This window comes from Erithacus rubecula (assembly GCF_903797595.1).
Source record: "Erithacus rubecula genome assembly, chromosome: 10".
NCBI lineage: Eukaryota > Metazoa > Chordata > Aves > Passeriformes > Muscicapidae > Erithacus > Erithacus rubecula.
Genome location: NC_136662.1, coordinates 23,138,676 through 23,158,311, shown reverse-complemented (window position 1 = coordinate 23,158,311; position 19,636 = coordinate 23,138,676). Strand labels below are relative to the sequence as shown.

Below are 19,636 nucleotides of genomic sequence, written 5' to 3'. Positions count from 1 at the left end.
CTGAGCTGATGCTCATTTCTGCATTGCTGCTGGCAATTTTCCTTCCCTGGCAGCCTCAGTATTACAGCAGGTTTGTGGTGCCACCCTGGAGAAGCCTGGAGTTTTTCCCTGGGAAGTTGGCTCAACCAGAGGTATTGTAATAACCTAAAAAACACCACCTTTTCAATCTAGAACTGAAACTGGACAGACTCTCAACAACCAGACCTAACTGGACTATTTCAACCTCTCTGTGACTTGGTTTATTTTTAAAATCTAGAATCCAGACCCTCAAAAGTTCATTTTGACTGCTGTACCTATTTTATTTAGAATCAAAAAAACAGGTCTCACTTGGGCCTGATGAGGTGAGTCTTGGAGGGGTGTATTCCTCATCCTTCCTGTTATAAGCTTTCCTCCATCACCTCTAATCCTGTAAATTTTTCTTCCCTGGAAGTTAGGATTAAGAAAATTAGGATTAGGATGCAAGAGCCCTCTATTCAAGTCCTTGTTCAAGAGCTGAGCAGTGTTTATGAGATGAAGTAGCAATCATGTCCAGCCTTGCTAGGAAAGTGCTAAATTCCTTCAACCTACTGTTTCCTGTGCTCTGGGAATATCAGGATTTAGGGACTGGAGTATTTTGGAGCAAAGGCCCTTTCTGCCTCCTTCAAGGATCAAGGGACACTGCCAGTGCTGTACACCCAGTTCAAGAATTGTCAGAGGTGCTGCCCATGCAGGCAGAGGGATGTGATTGCTTCAAAGGCAAAAGTGAAACAGTACTGACAGCCAGGGTGGGTTGTGCCCCTCCCTTATTTATTTTATAATAAATCAGGGCTGCTGAAGTGTTTATTTCTGTGTCTGAACTGGTTCCTGACTCCCCTGGGCTGCTCCTTGCATGGATGATGCCTGAGGGACAAGGGAGGCACCAAGTTCTCACCCCTCCTATTAAAACTATATTTATTAATTTATTCCAGTAGGTTTATTATTGAGGGCCTGTTGCTTAATTGTTACATTTCCATTTTCCATGCAGGTCACCCAAAGGTGTGACACCTTCACCCAAAGGACTTGAGCTGCTCTGACCAAAATTCAGCTGCTGCTGCTGCTCATCCCATCAGCTCAAAGCTGCTGTGGCAGGAGTTCCATTTTCTGCCAAAGTGCTCCATGAAAAGGTAATGTTAATAAATGTTTCCAGCTGGAATGGAGCCTATAAAACACTGTTGGAAGTTCACCCAGGCTATTAATGCCAGCACAGGCAAATTCATCTTTCCTAATGCTTTGTGGAGAGTGCAGAGTGATGGGCTGGGCCAAAATTGTGCCCAAAAGCCTGTGTGGTACTCACCGTTACATCAGGTATTTTGGGGAGCAGTGGAGCCACCCTGGGCTGTCTCAGATGCTGCACTGGCTGCCAGATGGCAGCAGTGCAGGGCAGAGAATGAGAAGCAATCCAGAAAACCAGATTCACCCTTAAAAAACCCAACCCAAGCCCTACCCCAGGGTTTCTCTGCCCTTAGCCTGGAGCTGCCAGTCAGGAACACCAGGCTGGGGAGGAGCCAGTGGATTTTGGGCACTTGGCCCAGGGGATGCTCAGGGTTCAGGGAGGGACACAGAGCTGCAATGTGAGAAAAAGGGTCAGCTGGTGCTGCTGAACTTGATGCATTTCAGGATTTCCCTATGGACCTCCTGGCAGGCAGGTTTGAGATGTGCTTGAGGCTCCCCTCCACAGCAAAAGCCATTTCCTCATCATCCTCTGGCCTAGTGTTCCTCATGATGGAAGAGAATGAGCAAAGAAGCTTAGAAAGGCCTAAAGGGAGAAAAATCCAGGCAAAAGATGCTCAGGTGAGGACAAGAAAATGCATCTCTGCCCCGTGCTGGCTCTCAGTGCTTTTATGTAACAGAGCACGTGGCTCCCCACGCTCCTCGTGGGGCTGGACACGGCTCTTCTGACTGCCAGGCTGGAGCATCTCCCTCAAATGATGTCAATCTTCACTGCACTGGCATTACAGCATCATAAAAAATTACAGAGCTGCTATTTTGGGTAGCAGCTCTCTCCGAGTCAGTGAATAAATGCAGCTCCATATGACTCACTCCGGGGGATTATTAATAGACACAAAAGCAGAATGCCAAAAGCCCAGGAATATGCTCTGTTCCCACATGGAGCTTTCTAGCTTCTTGCAGCAACTGCTCTTGAGAACTTCTTGTCTCAAAATGTAATTTAATATATATATTAAAATAATTAAATATATAAATTTTTTTGTTGAACTCCACCTCCAAGGCTCTAGCAGGGGCCATTCTGCAGGGATGAAGGATGACTGTTCCAAGCTTACAGGCTCCATCCAGGATGGCAGAGCAGCAGGGTGGAGAAAGGGACTCATTTCAAGAGGGAAGAATCAGACTTTGCCATTTGCTGCCATGGGTGTCCATGAGGTTGGTGTTGGAGTTGGCTTTAATGAAGGAGGTTCACAGTCCCACATGAGTTGATGATGAAGATGATGATCCTGAGGATGATGATGGTGCCTCTCCCATCTTCAAACCCAAAGTGAGCATTTCCCTGGATGTCAAGGGGAGATGTGTGTAGCTAAATTGAAAGAAAACAATATGATTTTTTTTATAAATCAGGGACATGAACATCTTTGAGTTCTATCAACTTTCCCACCTTGAAGTACCCTGAGCTGGGGCTTCTTACCCTTTGCCACAACAGCACAGTAACAATAACAGGAATTGCACTCAGTGCTTACCCAACTTTTTGGATGTCTGATCTCCCCAAGAGCAAAGCAAATAAGGTGCCCTTCCAAAGCCATCCCTGCAGTTCCTGTCTCCTCTTCCCCAAACACCTACAGAATTAAATTAAACAGAGAGAGATTTCAGCCAGAAAAAGGAGAGTTGCCCCAGCAGTACCAGGACCCAAAGCAAGGTCTTGCAGTGTTCAGTTCTCCCAAAAGCATCTTCCATAAAGGCACATTGGCAGAAGTGCCACAAATCTCTGCTTTCTCAGTGAACACCCTAAAAATTGCCTGTACCACACAGTGACCTTGGCCGAGATCAAAGCTTTTGGTTTTCCAGAGTGCAAGTGCTGTCACCTCCCCACCTCCCACTACCCCAGATTGTTCCAAACCCTGTCCAGCCTGGCCTTGGACACTTCAGGGATCCAGGGGCAGTCACAGCTTCTCTGGGCACCCTGTGCCAGGGTCCCAGCACCATGGTGGAATGGAAATCACCCTTTTTGTGCAAAGCCCAGATGACATTTGCTCTTTGACAGACACACATCACCCAGCCTTTCCTATCCTGAAGGTCTGGTGTGTCAGCCAGGCTGATCTGGAGTTGAGTCACTGCTAACTCCAAAATGAAAGTGGCAGGAAATTACTGTTTTAAAGACCTGATAAACCCAAAATAGCTGAGAAGAGAATATTTATCTCCAGGCTGATTCTCCTGATTCACCTCTAGTTCAAGCACTGCTGCTCCTGCTGTCTACAAGGGCATGGAGAGGAGCAGTGAGCCAGCCTGCAGCTGACATCCATGGCCACAAAGGGCTGAGACACAGAGATGCCTCTGCTGGATCCTGGCAGGCCCAATGCAAAGGAATCAAACCTCTGACTGAATGCAGGGGAAGAAATTAATGTTATTTGGGGAGTGGAAGGGGCTGGGAGGGGGCACAGGTAAAGTGGAGCTCACCAGTAATTAAGCAAGAGATACAACACAGCCCAAGGCTGGGCCCCAGTTCCCCTCCCAGTGCCTGGGCAGGCTCCAAGGAGGAAAACCAGCACCACTCAAAGGGCTCTGGACAAAGGAGAAAGCACTTCAAGGAAAGGTTGATTGCAAAACCCCTTCACCACAATTTTCTCCAAAATCCCAGAATATGATGTGGAGCTCAGGAAATACTGCATCAGCCTCCTAAAGAGAAGTTTGGGCCTCAAATCACTTCCCTGGCACTTCTTTTGAGAAGAACCTTGAAATCCCATTTACAGAATCCAGATAGGAGCAAGTTTTCCTTCTCTTCCCAGCCTCCTCTTTTCCAGGCCACTGAATGTACTTGAGCAGAGCAAAGCAATGGGAGGTAGAGCTCCAAGAAGAGATGCATTTTCAGCCAGAGTAATCTGCTTATATTATTACAGACCTTCAGCTGCCACATATATTTAGACTCACTTCTAACAAAACCTGCCAGGATTTTGCCAAGATGGAAGAATTACAGCAGGCTCCAAACCTCCTGCCCACCCCAGTGCCTCCCAGCCAGGAGCAGGACAGCCTAGACATCCTTCACACATATTGCCATCTACAGATCCAGCAGGCTGGAATTCATCCAGAACTCTAAAGCACCTGCTGCTGGCTGGAATATAGGAATTTCCTTGCACAGGTAAGATGGGAATTGCTTTTCCTCTCACAAAACCTCCACTGAAGTGCAGGTCTCCAGTGCCAGCAAGCAGCAGCAAGAATATTAAATAAAAGAATTGTTAAAACTAGGAGGTGGCTGAAAGAAAGACCATGATGTGTCTAACAGTGTTTGTGTGGGGACATTTACACACAAGATGTTCAGCACCTGGACAAGGAAACATTTCAAAAGAACAGACCCAGCCCCATCACTCCACTACTATGACAGCTTCCAAACTGCTCTGCAGAAAAGAGTTTGTGGGAGCAAGCCCCAGGACTCTTAATTAATTAAAGTGTTTTAAATAATTGAAATGCACAGTTTCTTGACTGTCCCAAGCATACCTGCTCAAAAGTTGGCATAAATTATGGAAAAAAATCATATCCAGGAGGAGAGTGCCATCACGTTGAAGAATTCATCACAAAACCCCATGGCTGAGAAGTGCCACAGCCCAGGAACAGGATGGGATGGAGGGAGACACAGAAACTCTTGGGAGGGGCTGCTGGCCAATGCAGCTCCTCAAATGAGCAAGGATTGAGGGAAATCAGAGCTGGCTGGTGGTTGTTAACCATTAATAGGATGAAGCTGAATATGCCAAATTCAGGATCCTGACACTGAGCTCTTACATGGGGAGCTCTTGTGTTGTCTGAACCCTGGAATCCAGCAACACTGGGCTCAGACTGACTGCCATGGGGCCAGGGGAGCCTGCAGAGCCCAGAAACAGCTACAGCCTCTGGGAAAGAGGCTGAATTGCAGCCTCACAGCTGCTGGAAAGCTGCTCCTGCTGGATGGGCTCAGTCACCCCTTCAGCAATACATCAACTCCCAGGTCTGGCCCCACTGCTCATCCCCTGCCCAAAAGGCAAAGGTAAATCCAGTGCAGGAATGGCAGCAGGAGGGAGCTGGGGATTGCTGGAAACCTTCTGATGTGGGTTGTCCAGCCCCTCTCAGAGCAAACATCCAGGAAACCTCTTTAGTCAAGAAACTCTGCAGTAACTGAGAGATTGGCAGAGGTCACAGGTGATCTTTGAGGGACTTTAGAGGGATCTGGTTTTTAGAAAGCCCAGTGAAAAATGGATAATATTTGGGCTGAGTGTCCCACTCAAGTGTCAGCCACATCCTAGGAGATACTGTCAATGCACCCTCAGTCGGGTCACACCCATCCCACAAATAAAAGCAACACAGTGACAGCAAACTACCCTGACAAAGCTTCCCCACTGGAGGCAGTGCAAACCCTGCCCTCAGAAGGGACAAATATCAGCACAGGTAACAATCTTCTTTGAAATAATAAATACAAAAGCTGTATTTTTTTCCTTTTTTTTTTTTTTTTTTTTTTTTTAACTCGTGACAGCATTTGTTAAAAATATTACATCTGCTTTTGAGAAGGTAATATCCTCTCCATTTAATATGGAAAAATAAACTCTACAGGACACACAACACATCCCCCCCAGTTGGCACAGAGCTGCTTTAAGAGATCAGATCCATGGGACACATCAAGGCAGAGGAGAGGTTTGGTCTTCCTTGTCCCCAGACTCTTAAAACATCATGTTGTAGGAATGGTAAAAGACAAGAATACATAAAAACAGTAAAATGTTTATTTTCTTAGAAAAAAAGAGATTCAAAATGATTGTGATCACACTCCCATTCGTGCTTAGCAAAGCCAATACTGCAAGCTTAGTCCTTGATTAAGATACCTTTTAAATGAAACTGTTTTCCTCTTAAAATACAAGTTCCTGCTCCTGTATCACTTCCAGTATTTCAGTGATAACATGCTTTTAAAGGATTATAGTTTCTCAGCTTCTTCTCAGCTGAGAAACAAGGCCTGCCATAGCAAAAACATCCCATCTCCAAAGCTTGGAATCACCAGCACTAAAAAGCACTCTGGCCCCAGCACGGATGGACACACAGCTCAGGGGTGGTTCTTAGATGCTTGGATGTTCACTTATGGAAGTTTGGTTTAACACTACCTCATCTGATAGAAAATAGGCCAGAAGCCTCAATAAAATCAACAAGGTCTTTTGGATTAACTTTTAAGGATCTGCTGCGTATCTGGACACAGAAAAAAGTGAGAAGTTGCAACAAGTTTTAACTAGCAGCAACGAAAACAGTTCCTTAGGAGTTCTTAGCAATATTCCTCGTGTTCATTAGGAAACACTGTAACTGAATGGAGCATATAATGTGGAAATGGTCTTCTTCTGTTATGGAGTGCTGTTCACTCGAGCAAACGTCCCAAAGGTTGTATCCAGAGGCTGGGTTGGATCTATTTACACTGGAGGTGCTCCTGGGCGAGGCAGGGCTGGCACTATGTGACATCCTCCTCCTCTGAACAGTAGTCACGACCCTGCAGGGACAAAGGCCAGGCAGTTGGTACAGAGACAACACAGGAATAAACCCAGGGAACACTCACTGACAGCAGCTCTCTGAGCCTGGGGGGTTAAGCTCAGAGCTGGGTAGAAACCTGAGACACAGGGAATTTGTGGGAAACCAGGACAGGAGTCACCTCCCTTTCTGTCACTATTAATCTCATAAACATCCTCCCCCACATACTGAATTTCAGGGGGAGTCCAACAAACTGATTTACAAACCTGCTTTATGTAAAGATCCACCTTGATGGACACAGCCCCGAGATTTGTTGTGAAAGGATAATCTCTGAGGCAAAAGCAACAAAGCACATAATCCTGTGAGCAACACAAGGCAGCTGCTGTGAACAAGAATCCCTCATCTGATAACCCCAGCAGAAGTTTAACCTCAGAGCAAAAGATGCCATTCATATTGAAATGATGCTTGTACTGCAGGGGATTCAGCCTAAGCTTCACAAAACATGGGTTTCTTATCAGAGCAGTCATGTTATGCCTTCTGTCCCATCCCAGACACAGGTGTGGAGCACCATTTCCCTGGGTATTCCCCTTGGGATGGGCTGGAGAAGGCACATCCCACCCCTCCCTGCCCAGCTCTTGCAGAGCACCAGGAAAGGACCTGCTGGGAGCCACTGCCTTTGTTTCCCTGCACAAAACCAGCTGGAGCTGAGCTGTTCAGTACAATTCACCCTGAGTACTTGCACCCAGCAAGAGCCCCAAATGCAGGATCCAAGATCTCTGGACTATTTCCCACTGTTCCTGTGCACTGAGGCACCTGAGCACCTGGAGAAGGAGAGCCAGAAACAAGAAACAAAATGGAGAGATGTTTCTTAACAGTGATCAGTTTATCTGGGACACACAGCTGGGCTGCACACCATATCTTTGCCTGACAGCCCTTTAATTTCAACATTATTATAATAATTTGGAGGGAGGGGGTTTATATTCTCCATTTCAAAGAGAAGTTCCTGCCTTTATTGGCAGACTCCTGTCCTTCAAACCAGAACAGGCAGCAATAACAAGGGTAGCACTGCTCAGGAAGATCACAGAAGGAATAAAGTGCCCTGTTGTCACAGCCTCCCATGCTGTACCAGAAATCCAAGACAAGGGCTATGCCTGGGCAGAGAGGCAGGGGAGGGAAGGCAGCTTCAGCCACTATCCAGTAAAATACTTTAACATGCCCATTTTTGGCCTGTTGGTTGCTTCAGAGGATGTTTCACAGGATGATCCCTTGATCACTGAGAAGCTGCTGTGCCTGAGATGGGCAGGTATCCTGAAGGGAACACCCCATGGGAAATGCCCAGCTAAGAGCCTGCAGAAACCACTCTGCCCTAGTGGAAGTGTCCCTGCTCACTGCAGGGGCTGGGCCAGGTGCCCTTTAAAGGTCCCTTCCAACCCAAACCACTCTAATTCTGGGACTCCATGACTGGCAGTCAACTTCTGCCCAGGGGAGCCAGAGGCACAGAGCAGGTGGCTACTAACAGGAATGGGTGGGCTACCCATGGACTAAGTTGTGGATTCAATCTTGCATGGGCCACTTCACTTAAAAGCTGGACTCAATGACTCCAGTGGGTCCCATCCAGTTCTATGATTTTTGAGAAGTTTTAATGATTGAAAGTGCAAATGAACTATGCTGAGGAAAATGAGAACTGTAATATATGCCAACTCCTCAGGAAGCCCATCTCCCACCTCTGCAGACTCAAAATGCAACTGTCAGCTTTTGCAGATGTCCACACAACACCATGAGTGTTTCCAAAGGAAATTTAAGGTAAATTAAAAAGCAGCCTGATGTTCTTTCCCTGCTGCCTGCACCCAAACCAGAAAGGACTAATCCCCATGCCTCCCCTTGCTGCATCTCTGAAGTGCTCCCCTCCTGATGCCCCTCCAGAGGATGCATCAGGCTCATGACATCCTTTTAGGGAATAAAAAGAAAAGAATGGCAGGAAAAAGGCCTTTTCCCCATTAAACAACAGTGCCTGGCTCAATGGCCCCTTGTGCTGAGGACTGGGCTGGGCAGGGACGGGAGGATGAGGATGGAGGAAGCAGGGGAGGTAAAGGAGACAGGAGAAGGACAAGCACCAAGCAGCCCTTTCTCCCTGGGGACAGTGGCCCCTTTGAGGGGCTGGGCAGCCCTGGGAACCCTTTTCATCAGCCTGGTTTTGTTGACAGTGCTCCCAGAAAGGACGGAGAACGCCGGGAGGCGGCACTAAGTCATTGTGCACTGTGCTAATTTCTGCTGCTCGTTCTGCTGGGGTAAAATCAATGCAGTCATTAAGAGCAATGCACTTTGCTAATGAGTTCCAGCCTAATCACCGTGCCCTGCCCAGGCTGGGCTGCCAAGGGCACTCCCATCCACACAAGGAGCTGCTCTGTGTCCATCCCTGCCAGGGATGCAGGAGCTCTGAGCATCCTCCCGGGCACCAGGTGAGCAGGGTGGAGGGGCAATCCCTGCACAGCCACCCCAGCACCAGCACTGGGCTCAACTGAGCCACACTGACATCCCCCATGGGCTCAGGGTACCCAGCAGAGCTCACAGCAGCACATCTGCACATTCTCTGATCACACCTCTGTCCATCAGCACGTTTGCACTGGGATTAGTTTCTACAAACCTCTGTAGCCATTTAGGAGGCAGTTTATGATGATGGGAACAATGATGGTTTTCCTCTGGTACAGCTGCCCAGGATGGTTTTGCCATGGTCCCTTCTGAACCACACAGCCAGAGGTGCTTCTCTTTGCAATCCCCAGATGTAATTCCAGGAATTGCTTGTCAATTGTTCCATTACCCCTGAGCCTTTTTGCCTACACACTCTACCACAGCCTCCACCAGTAACATACACTTCAAGGAGACAATTCCTCCAGATCATTGTACTGCTCCATGTAGGATTCAGAGACAGCAGCTGTTTTTAAAACTATTTTCCAGGACAGCCATCAACAAGATATATTTGCTAGCAAGCACTAAATGGGCAAATTGTTCACAGTCAATGCTTCATATGTTACAGCTTTTAATTTTTATTCTATTTATTTCATGCAAGCCCTGGTGAGACAGGGCCCCTTCAAGGCAATGGGTTTGAGCTCCCAGGGCTGTGCCCAGGATCAACTCTGCTCTGAGCCACCCCGTACAATTCATGGAATCCCAGAAGGGTTTGGGCTGGAAGGGACCTTAAAGCCCATCCTGTTCCACCCCCTGCCATGGGCAGGGACACCTTCCACTAGCCCAGGTTGCTCCAAGCCCCATCCAGCCTGGCCTTGGGCACTGCCAGGGATCCAGGAGCAGCCACAGCTTCTCTGGGCACCCTGTGCCAGGGACTCTCCACCCTCACAGGGAATAATTTCTTCCCAATATCTCATCCAACCCTTCCATTTCCCCTTGTCAAAAGGTACTCCAGGCTCTTGTCCCAAGTCCCTCTCCAGGTCTATGTCCTTTCTGTGCTGCCATTTCTTTTCAGGGGGTAATGTGAAATTTACATGGAGCCCTGTGGAATCAGGGTCCAAATAAATCTGAGATGTAGTAAGAAGTAAACAACCAGACTTTAGGAGAGACAGGTTAATTCTTCATTGTGTGTTTCACAGCAAATCTTTTCAAGTCCACATGCAACATCTGACTAAATTAGTCCTTGATCTCTCAGATTAGAGAGAGCCCAGGTCATTAATTTACCCGCCTGAATACCAACACAAATGGCCTGATAGCAGGACATGTTTCCATCTTCTTAATCAGAGCTGATAGCTCAAAACCAGATTTATCCCACCACAGGAGTGCAGTGATTGTCCCAGTCCTGGCTGCAGCCAGTGGAGCCCATTTCTCCTCTGCTGGGCACAGCAGATCTCAGATTTATGCAGAAGCAGCAGAGTTTGCCTTAGGAGGACTTTTCAGTCACTCTCTGCTTCCTTCTCTGGTTTCCAAAGCCACATTTCTGTGTATTTCTGCCTTCATCTCTCAGGTCAAGCAAATCACTTGTACTCCTGACCCACATCTTTCTAATTTACTCCAGGGAATGCTCTCCTCGAGCTTAATTGCTGCTATTACCTGTTGCTCATCCTCCACTGGAATATATTTCAGTGATTTCAGGCTAATTTTCAATAAATGATGATAAGGCTGACAGCAGAGGAGCTGCCTCCTTCCCAGTGCCTGTCTCTGCTCCATTTCCCCCTGAACTCTGCAGCAAAAGTGCTTTTTGTCTCCCAAGGCAAAGCCTGTGGCTCTACTCACAACAACTGAGTGAGTGGGGAGCCCCAGGAGGACTCACTGCAGATGTTGGAAACATTTCTGAGCCTGCTCTGCCCCCACTCAGGGCCTGTGCTGCACACAGTCCTTGGTCCTCCCCTCTGCTCTCCTCTCCATGGTCTGCCACAGGTCAGAAATTGTTTGGACAACACTTTGAGGCAATGGCAGGGGCTGTCCTGTGAGCTGGACTCCACGGTCCCTGAGGGTCTCTGCCAGCTCAGGATATTCCAACTGCAGCCACAGCAGTACAGCAATGCAGCTTCCTTGTGCTGCTCACTGCTCAGCTCTCCCCCAGCTGCTCCCAGCCTCCATCTAACCTGTAACTCTGGGCCCTGGGAGCATTTTTACCTCAAATCCTGGTGGTTCTGAAAGGACTGGGTTGACTCCAGCACAACCAGTATCTAAGCATTCATCTGAGGTTTTCACATTCTCAGTCACTCCCACCCCAGCCCCCATTCAGTATTTCTTCTTTCCAGCAAACCCCTGAATGGCATTCCCACCATCACAGGCAGTTCTGTATCTGCCAGCTCAGCTCCAGCTTCTCTAGCAGGGACAGACCCATCAGAGACAGAGCAGATGTCCCCCTCTGAACAACTCACAGTGTTTTGACACTGGATTTTGGTAGACAGAAGCTCCATGCTTCATGACTTTCTGTTTTTCACCTTTGGGTGACATCTGCAGGACGCAGTGGAGCCAGGAATGCTCTTCTGGGAGCAGGACTTCAAAGAAACTCCCCAGACTGTTTCAATAAGGCTTTTTTTGATCTCCAGGACTCACAAATACTTTCTGTTTGCAGCTGACAAAACACCAGCCCATGTTCTTTCCCACTTCCATTTCCCTCTTTGGCTGCAGGAGTTTTATTTCAGCTGCCCTCCCTGTCCCTGGAATGGCTGTGCCAGGTCCAGGCACCCATGGAATGCTTCTCCCTGATGCTCAGGGCTGTTGTGAGTCACTGGGATTTGGTGACCATCCCCTGGGATCCCAGCTGAGGGAGGTTTGCTGCTGGCTGGAGCTCCTGCAGCACAGCCCAGGGAGCAGAGCAGCATCTCCATCACAAACCCAGCAGCCAGGTAACAGGGGAACACCACAGCTGAGGTTTGGGACCTCAGCAGCCACACCAGCACCCCACACACCCACAGACATTTCACTGCCACTGGTGAGCTGCCACTGATACAATTCTAAATGTTTGACTGCTGTCCTCCATCTCCCTGGGGAAGGGACTGAAATACTATTTACAGATCAGACAAAACCCCCTGTATTTTCCAATCTTTCTGGCATTTGTGACAACACCTAGAAAAAAATGTGTTGCAAGCGAAGATGAATTAAAAAAAAACCCAAAATTTCTTTTATGAAGATTATTTCCTCAGGCACAGGAGGTCCCCAGGGAACACAAATCCCACATTCAGCTGCGTGTTAGCTCCTGCCAATCCCATCAGCTGTCAGCAACTTGGTCTCTCTGACGGATAAACTGTGGATTTCCTCTGAACAGACAATCTCCTGATCCCAAAGGTAAATTATCCCCAAGATAAGTTACCCCTGGAGATCATCTGGGAACATCTCAGAGTGGATCTGGATAGCTCAGCTGCACCTCAGTGTGGCAGCTGGGAAATGAGGGTTAAAATTAACCAAAATTCATAATTAGATACAGCCTGATGGCATTGTCTGGTCTGCAGATAAGATACACCTTTGGAAAACCCATTTCACTGGAGATTCTGTGCTCAACATTATGGAAGGTGATGATGTCCAGGAAAAGCATCTGAATATTCACATGCATTTATTCAAAGGAGATAAAGTTATACTATGCATATGTAGAAATTCTACTTTTAAATGCATTAGGTTACACAAAATCTCACCCCTCTGAAATACTGGGTACAGAAATATTCCTCTCGGGAATCTATGAACTCCTCACTTTTATTCTTCCCCTTTATGTCTTCTTTTGTTCTCATAATTTCTATTGTTTAAGAGGAAAGTAACAAATGTGTTGTTTGGGACAAATATGAGATTCACCCACTGTAGCACTCTGACTCCCAGGACCAGCAGTGCTGGCAAAAACAGCAGAAGTTCAGACCCATGCAAGCAAAAACTTCCCTTCTACTCTTCAACCCAACGTGACAACTTAATTGAATAAAATAGAACAGAAAAGAAGAATGGGATGGGATGGGATGGGATGGGATGGGATGGGATGGGATGGGATGGGATGGGATGGGATGGGATGGGATGGGATGGGATGGGATGGGATGGGATGGGATGGGATGGGATGGGATGGGATGGGATGGGATGGGATGGGATGGGATGGGATGGGATGGGATGGGATGGGATGGGATGGGATGGGATGGGATGGGATGGGATGGGATGGGATGGGATGGGATGGGATGGGATGGGATGGGATAGAATAGAATAGAATAGAATAGAATAGAATAGAATAGAATAGAATAGAATAGAATAGAATAGAATAGAATAGAATAGAATAGAATAGAATAGAATAGAATAGAATAGAATAGAATAGAATAGAAGTATTTCAGTTGGAGGGGACCTACAGTCATCAACTGCTCGAGCACTTCAGGGCTGACCAGAAATTACAGCATGTTGTTCAGGGTATTGTCCAAATGTCTCCTGAACACTGAGAGCTCTCTGGGAAGCCTGTTCCAATGTATGACTTCCCTTTCCACAATGCTTCCTCATATCCAGTCTGAAAGTGGGAGTACAAATTAGTGTACTGCTACTGAGGAAGCAAATATTTAATATAAAGTATTAAACAAGATGCACAACTCCAAAATAGGCAGTGTAAAGAGTAAATTGGTGTGTGAACATCAGTCCTCCCATCTCCTTCAGCCACTCCCAGCATGAGCTGTGCTCCAGCTGCTTCAACTGCTGTCTCACAAAGAAACAAGGGTGTCATTTAAAAGGTTTCTGAAACACACAAAAGCTGCTCTCAGGACAGCTGATATGCAAAGAATTACTCATCCTCTTCTTCAAAACATCTCCAGCACCATTATTGCACTGGCACAGCCCAGGGCAGGGTTATTCATATTTACAGCCACACCATCCCTTGCAGCCAGTGGCTACTTTGAGGACATTTAGCAAGAAATTCCTGGGGTATCCCAGCTCCTACCAGCATCCAGATTCCAGCTGTCTCCCAGGGAGATGGAAGATCAAATCAGCAATGATGTAAAATCCCACTTTGCTCTTCACCTTTATCCAGCATGAATACCCTGAACATCTGAGTGAGCCTGCCATTAATCCCATTCCCATAAAACAAAGGATTCTCTCAGTACCTCCTGTGAACTCTCTGCCTGCCTGCCCTCTGCACTTGAACCATCTAACCAGCAGCTGCAAGGAAAATCTTGGGCCAGACCCCTGGTCACTGTCCAGAGATGGGAAAGCTGTGTCCACCCCTGGAGCAGCCTGGATGTTTACATGACTGTGTCTTACCTTTTCAATCTTTTCATCAAGCATTCTGAAGAATTCTTGTTGGCTTTCAGAGATGTGCATGCTGGAAGGCAAAGGAACAGAATCAGTACCAACAGGATTCTTTCCATTATAAAACAGCCCAGGGTTGTTGAGGGGCCCAGCTGTCAGCTTCCACCACTGTAAAAATAAATCACTTTACACTTTCATCTACAATGGCAATTTTTAATCTTTTTTTCTCCTATTTTTTATTTGCCCACAAAAAAACCACTGCATTTAGTTCTGTGTACATGTGCAACACCCTGGGTGGTAACTGGGATCAGGACAGGAGGTTTTCCAGGACTGCCAACTCACCACCACAGAATGAGACACCCACAGTGTGATGGGAAGGACTGTCCCCTCTTGTCCTGCCCCTTGTTATGGGGGAGGAGAGGCTGAAAACTGCTGCCCCTCCTGTCAGGGAGCTGTGCAGAGCCAAAAGATCCCCCTTGAGCCTCCTTTTCTCCAGGCTGAGCCCCTTTCCCAGCTCCTTCAGCTGCTCCTGGGGCTCCAGACCCTTCATTTCAACTAATTCTTCAGCACCAAGAAGCTCAGTGATATGATTCTTCATTAGTAAAGAGGGCTGGAAAATACTCTCTTTTATTGTCTATCAAACACTGATGGTCACAACAGGTCCTTCCCCATGGGGAACCTGCAGGCTAAAACCACAGAAAGAATGAGGAGCCAAGGGTGAGGTTGGATGGCAGGTGGTATTTGGGGTGCCTATTTGTGCTAAGGGATGCTGAGAGTCTCCCTCCTGCATGAGTACACACAGGCAGCTGGGGAAATGTGCCAGGGACTCCATGTGCAGCACAAAAAGATGCAGGAAAGGGAGGATGGGGACTGGAGCCAGTGGCAACAATGATGCCAACCAGAAGGACACACAGCTCTTGGAGATTTTGCCCAGCACAGAAAGCTGAGTTCCCACCCATCCCCTCTTCCTCAGAGGGATCCTTTCAGCTGCAATGAGTTAATGCTCTCCCTGAGTGCCCAACAAGGGGCTGCACTCCCCACAAAGCTCAGCATTGAGCTTCCCTGCTATGGATGAATGTATACAAAGATCTGCTTATGTGGCACATAAATGAAGCTCAGTCCAAAGAGGAGGGCTCAGAAATGGCATTAAAACCTAAAGCTGGCAATTCAGGAGCAGGAACAATTCACCTTTCAGTGGCTCAGGGAGTTCCTGTCCCCAGCTGTCTGCTCCTCAGGTTCCCACCTCAGATGGGGAAGAGATGTTTTTTTGGGACAGCTGACCCCATCACCTGCACATTCAGGTGCCTTGGAGAGGGATTTTAGGGCAGTGCAGCCCTTTCTGAGTAGGCAAGTGCTTGGAAACAGTCTTGCCTTTACAACATCATATATCCAGTTTCTAATAAATGAGATAATACTGTAGTGACTACCCCCAACCATTAACTCATAAGAAAATAAAAGAAGGCAGGGGGGAAAAAAAGGAGCATTGTGTAGTCATATTCCTGAAATTCCCATAGGATAATCCTACAGATCTGGTCTAGTGGCAGGGGTGCTTACCATTGGCAGGGAGGTTGGGTTAGCTGATTTTTTCAGGGTTAAAACTGCTCTGAAATAACCACTTCCATTTTATGCTTCAGGCTGCTGTCACTCCCTGAGCTGTGAACTTGTCCCAGGGCACTTTGTGGGTGTGTTGGATCATTCAAGGTGCCAGTGGGGTGAGTTTGGTGATGAACAGACAGAGCAGGTGCCTCTGAGGCTGGGCAGGGTGCAGGGGGTGCCCCAAAGGTGTGGCAGGTACCAGGACTGGGTGTAAGAGGAAGGACCACAAAGCCACTGCTGCCTCCCCACATCCTCTGGGTTTGGAGCCCAGGGCTCTGGATGCAAAAATCTAAATCCTCCTGCAGGGGGAAGAGCCCTCACAATCTTGCTTTTCAGCTGACATCAAAATACTGTAGAAAAATTTATAATTTGGTACTTAGTCCATGTTCCATTTAGTATTAATATCCCTTGTACCAGAACAGTACTGTAAGATGCATCTAATGATCCATCTATTAATTTCTGCTCTTACAGCTTTTCCACCCTGCAGTCAGAATTGTCATTGTTTTTAGATCATAAACGTTATAAAAAAAAATAAAATACTGTACATTACAACATTACACATCATAAATACTGCACATTATAACAGCTGTTTGCTGACTTGGCAATTAGCAACTCAAACACATGTAGCCACTTTATAAACAGAAATGCAGTGGCTGGGCAAACAGCAGAGCCTTGGGCAAACACTGGAGGATCCACCCAACAACCTTATGTTACATTCTGCACCTCCCTGGGAAATTTCCTTATTTTTGCAGGCCTGTGACAGAAATATTGTCTCTGTCAATGCAATATAAAGAATAGGATTTTTGGTCAGTTCTGATTTCTGCAGGGACTTTTCAAATTAGAGTTTTATGAAGGAATGGAAGTCCTGACCCCATGCAATTCCTCTGCTGTGGATGTACCAAAAGCCCAGACCTTTTCTATCTCAGAGTAATTAGCCTCATGTTAGAACATCTTAAATACATCTCAGACCCTGCTGGGAAGGACTGAGCCACAATAATGAAGCACAGCTTTGCTGAAGAGTGCTGCTACCTCCACCTCCCTACCATTGATTTCTTTGCAATTACATCCAAAGCACTCAGCCTTTCCCTTTGAAAAGAGGCTGAATTACACTGTCAGCTGATTAGGAAATAACTAAAGTTTCCAGACCTGAAATCATGCTCAAGGCACTTGACAGGAGCAAGTTTAAGTCAGTAAGTGCCCTGAGGGCAGGGCACAAGGAGCAGCATTTCCACTGGTGCTCAAAACCCAAATCACAAACCTTTATCACTTGTTCTTCATGAACCCAATATGTGGCTCTGTGTAATCTGTTATTTCTCAGCCAACTGGTGATTAAAATGTAACACTGAGTTAGAAAAGAAGTGAGTTACTACTATCAATAACCAGCTCTGCTGCCACAAGAGGCAAATATTTCATGTAACACTGACTGGCCCCAGGCAGAGCATGGGCACAGAACTGCCAACCAAGCAGGGAAGAACTCACAGCCACACAACAACCTTTATTCTAACACCCTGACCACTCCCAGACCCAGGCAGAACAGCTGCCAATCCAAACCAGGAGCCAGCAAAAATCTCCCTGGCACTGACCCCGATGTGTTTAGGAACACTGGTGGATACAGAGAAGTTTGCTCTGTGTAAGTTGTATAGAAAGCTGAGAAATAGCACAAGGTCTTGTGTCAGACACAAGAGGATGCATCTCAGCTTTTTTCAAGTCCTGCATCTTTGCTGTGCAAAGGAGAGGATGCTTCCCAGTCCTGGGACACAGGTGATCTCACCTCCAGTACCCAGCTCAGCACGACCAGAGCTGCTGGAGTCATCATTTGGTCTTTGCTGCACAGTAATTGTGAACCTCACAGACACTGCTTGTGTTTATTTGTATTATGACTTAACAGAAATTGAACTTACTTTGCTCTGGGTTGATGTACTAATCCTGGGAGCTCTTTGTTAGATTTGAGTCTTGCATTTGAACTGGCACTTTTTTCCTGAAACACACAAAAAGCACACAGCAGAGAGAGCATCAGTATTTATTAAGCACACAGAGGGTGACATTTGTCACCAGGGTGTCACACTTGGCTGGCTCCAGGCTCCTTCTGCCTGCACAACTGAATGAGAAAAGCTCAGCAAAAATGAAATTAAAGGCAGCACAAGAGATGAAATTACCCCAAGTGGGCAATTTTTAAACACCCTGGGCTTGGTGGCATGCAGAATTGCCTCTGGGGCACTGGATGAAATCCAAGGATCAAACTCCATGGGCTGGCAGTTGTCCAGCAGTCCATGGAAAATGAGGGGTGCTCAGGGATGGGCTCTAAGGTTCCTTCCAAGTCAAACCAGTCTGTGTTTATAGACAAGAACACAACCCATCCTTTGCAGAGGAGCAGAACCATTAAAACATCTTTAAAAAGATGGGGAGGGGAAAGAGAGAGTTGAGAGCCAGCTCTGCTTGGTAAGACCCTCTCATCATGTGATGAGCTTCTGTAACCCAAAACTCAGTGCACACACATATCTATTATCTCCAAAATCCTTCAGAGGGACACAGTCCCTTCCAGATCTTCCCAGTGCCATGTGTTAGGGAGAGCTGCTGCTGCAGATGGGAGAGGTCTGAGTCAAATCTTAGAGCTCATCTGCTCCACAAATCCCTCTGTGCTTCTTACATGTCACACCCATGGCAATTTAAGAAACAGAAATGCAAGAAATCAGTGTTTTTGTGGGTAATTTTGGTGGTTTTATTTAGCCTTATTTAGTCTTTGGATCACGCTACAAGATTTTGGGAAGGGCTACTAAATCACTGAATTTAAAAAAATAAATAAATAAAAAGGAGACTGTCTAGCAGTTAATATTTTAATGAATAATTCTACAAGGGCTATAAACATCAACTGCCTCAGCATATTTAACACTGTTTAATACATATCTTCTAATCCTCCTAACCAGGGAACAGTGCCTTGCATGAAAACAGCAGTGAGGGAGAAACAAGCCCCTCTTCCAAGCCTGAGCAAGGCTGTGTTTGCCACACCCCACCAGCCACTGCCTGCTCAGATCCCGTGGTACCACAACAGAACAGCACAACAAAAGGCAAAATCACCTTTTTCAAAGCATCTTATAATTCCTGTGCAGTTGACTTTGAGACTCCAGAGTTTACTCTTTCCCTCCTATTGCTCCTGATAATTACCACACCTCAATTATCTGTTACAATTCTCCTGTTTAAGCACAGAGTATGTTACCTTCTCCATCTGTTGCTCAGCAGGAACAGACAGGAAAGGAAGAGTTAAGAGAAAATAAAACCCAACCAGGTTTCAAATTGGCTCATTGCTTTGTTTATAACTCTTATTTATGGCAGTGATATTTCATTGCACTGATCGAAATATTGGCTTGGATAAAAATAGATATTCAAAAATAATTCTTCCAAATGCAAACAAATAGAATATTTTTTTCCTCATCATATTGAAGACAAACTGACTCATCAGAAATTAATGGCTTGGCTTCTAATACTAGGCTAACAAAAATAGCTTGAAATGCTTTAATGCATTCAGATTGTTCTTCCAGACTGACTTGACTTTGGCTGAAGGGTCACTTCTTGCTGTCCAACCTCATTTTCTCCCTTATTTAACATTAAATAAGTTACCATGCACCAACAGAACCACAACTGGTTTTAGAAACCTAATCTGCTGCAAAGTGAAATGAATATGCAGAAGTTTGTTTTTAATCCAGCTCTGCTTATA

The 19,636-nt window shown here is 46.6% G+C and overlaps 1 protein-coding gene across 2 annotated transcripts in view; it reads right to left on the bottom strand.

Annotated features, from left to right (window-relative positions):
- Positions 1-5,905: 5,905 nt before the first annotated feature.
- Positions 5,906-19,636, bottom strand: part of LOC306806153 (uncharacterized protein C1orf21) — a 93,738-nt gene continuing 80,007 nt past the window's right edge. For both annotated transcript variants that reach the window (XM_079314620.1, XM_079314621.1), the window contains exons 4-6: positions 17,826-17,902; positions 14,341-14,401; positions 5,906-6,673 (exon numbers count right to left, since the gene is read on the bottom strand). In XM_079314620.1, the coding sequence (XP_079170746.1) occupies positions 6,635-6,673; positions 14,341-14,401; positions 17,826-17,902 (177 nt within the window). In that variant the 3' untranslated portion in view covers positions 5,906-6,634. The remainder of the gene's footprint in view (positions 6,674-14,340; positions 14,402-17,825; positions 17,903-19,636) is intronic.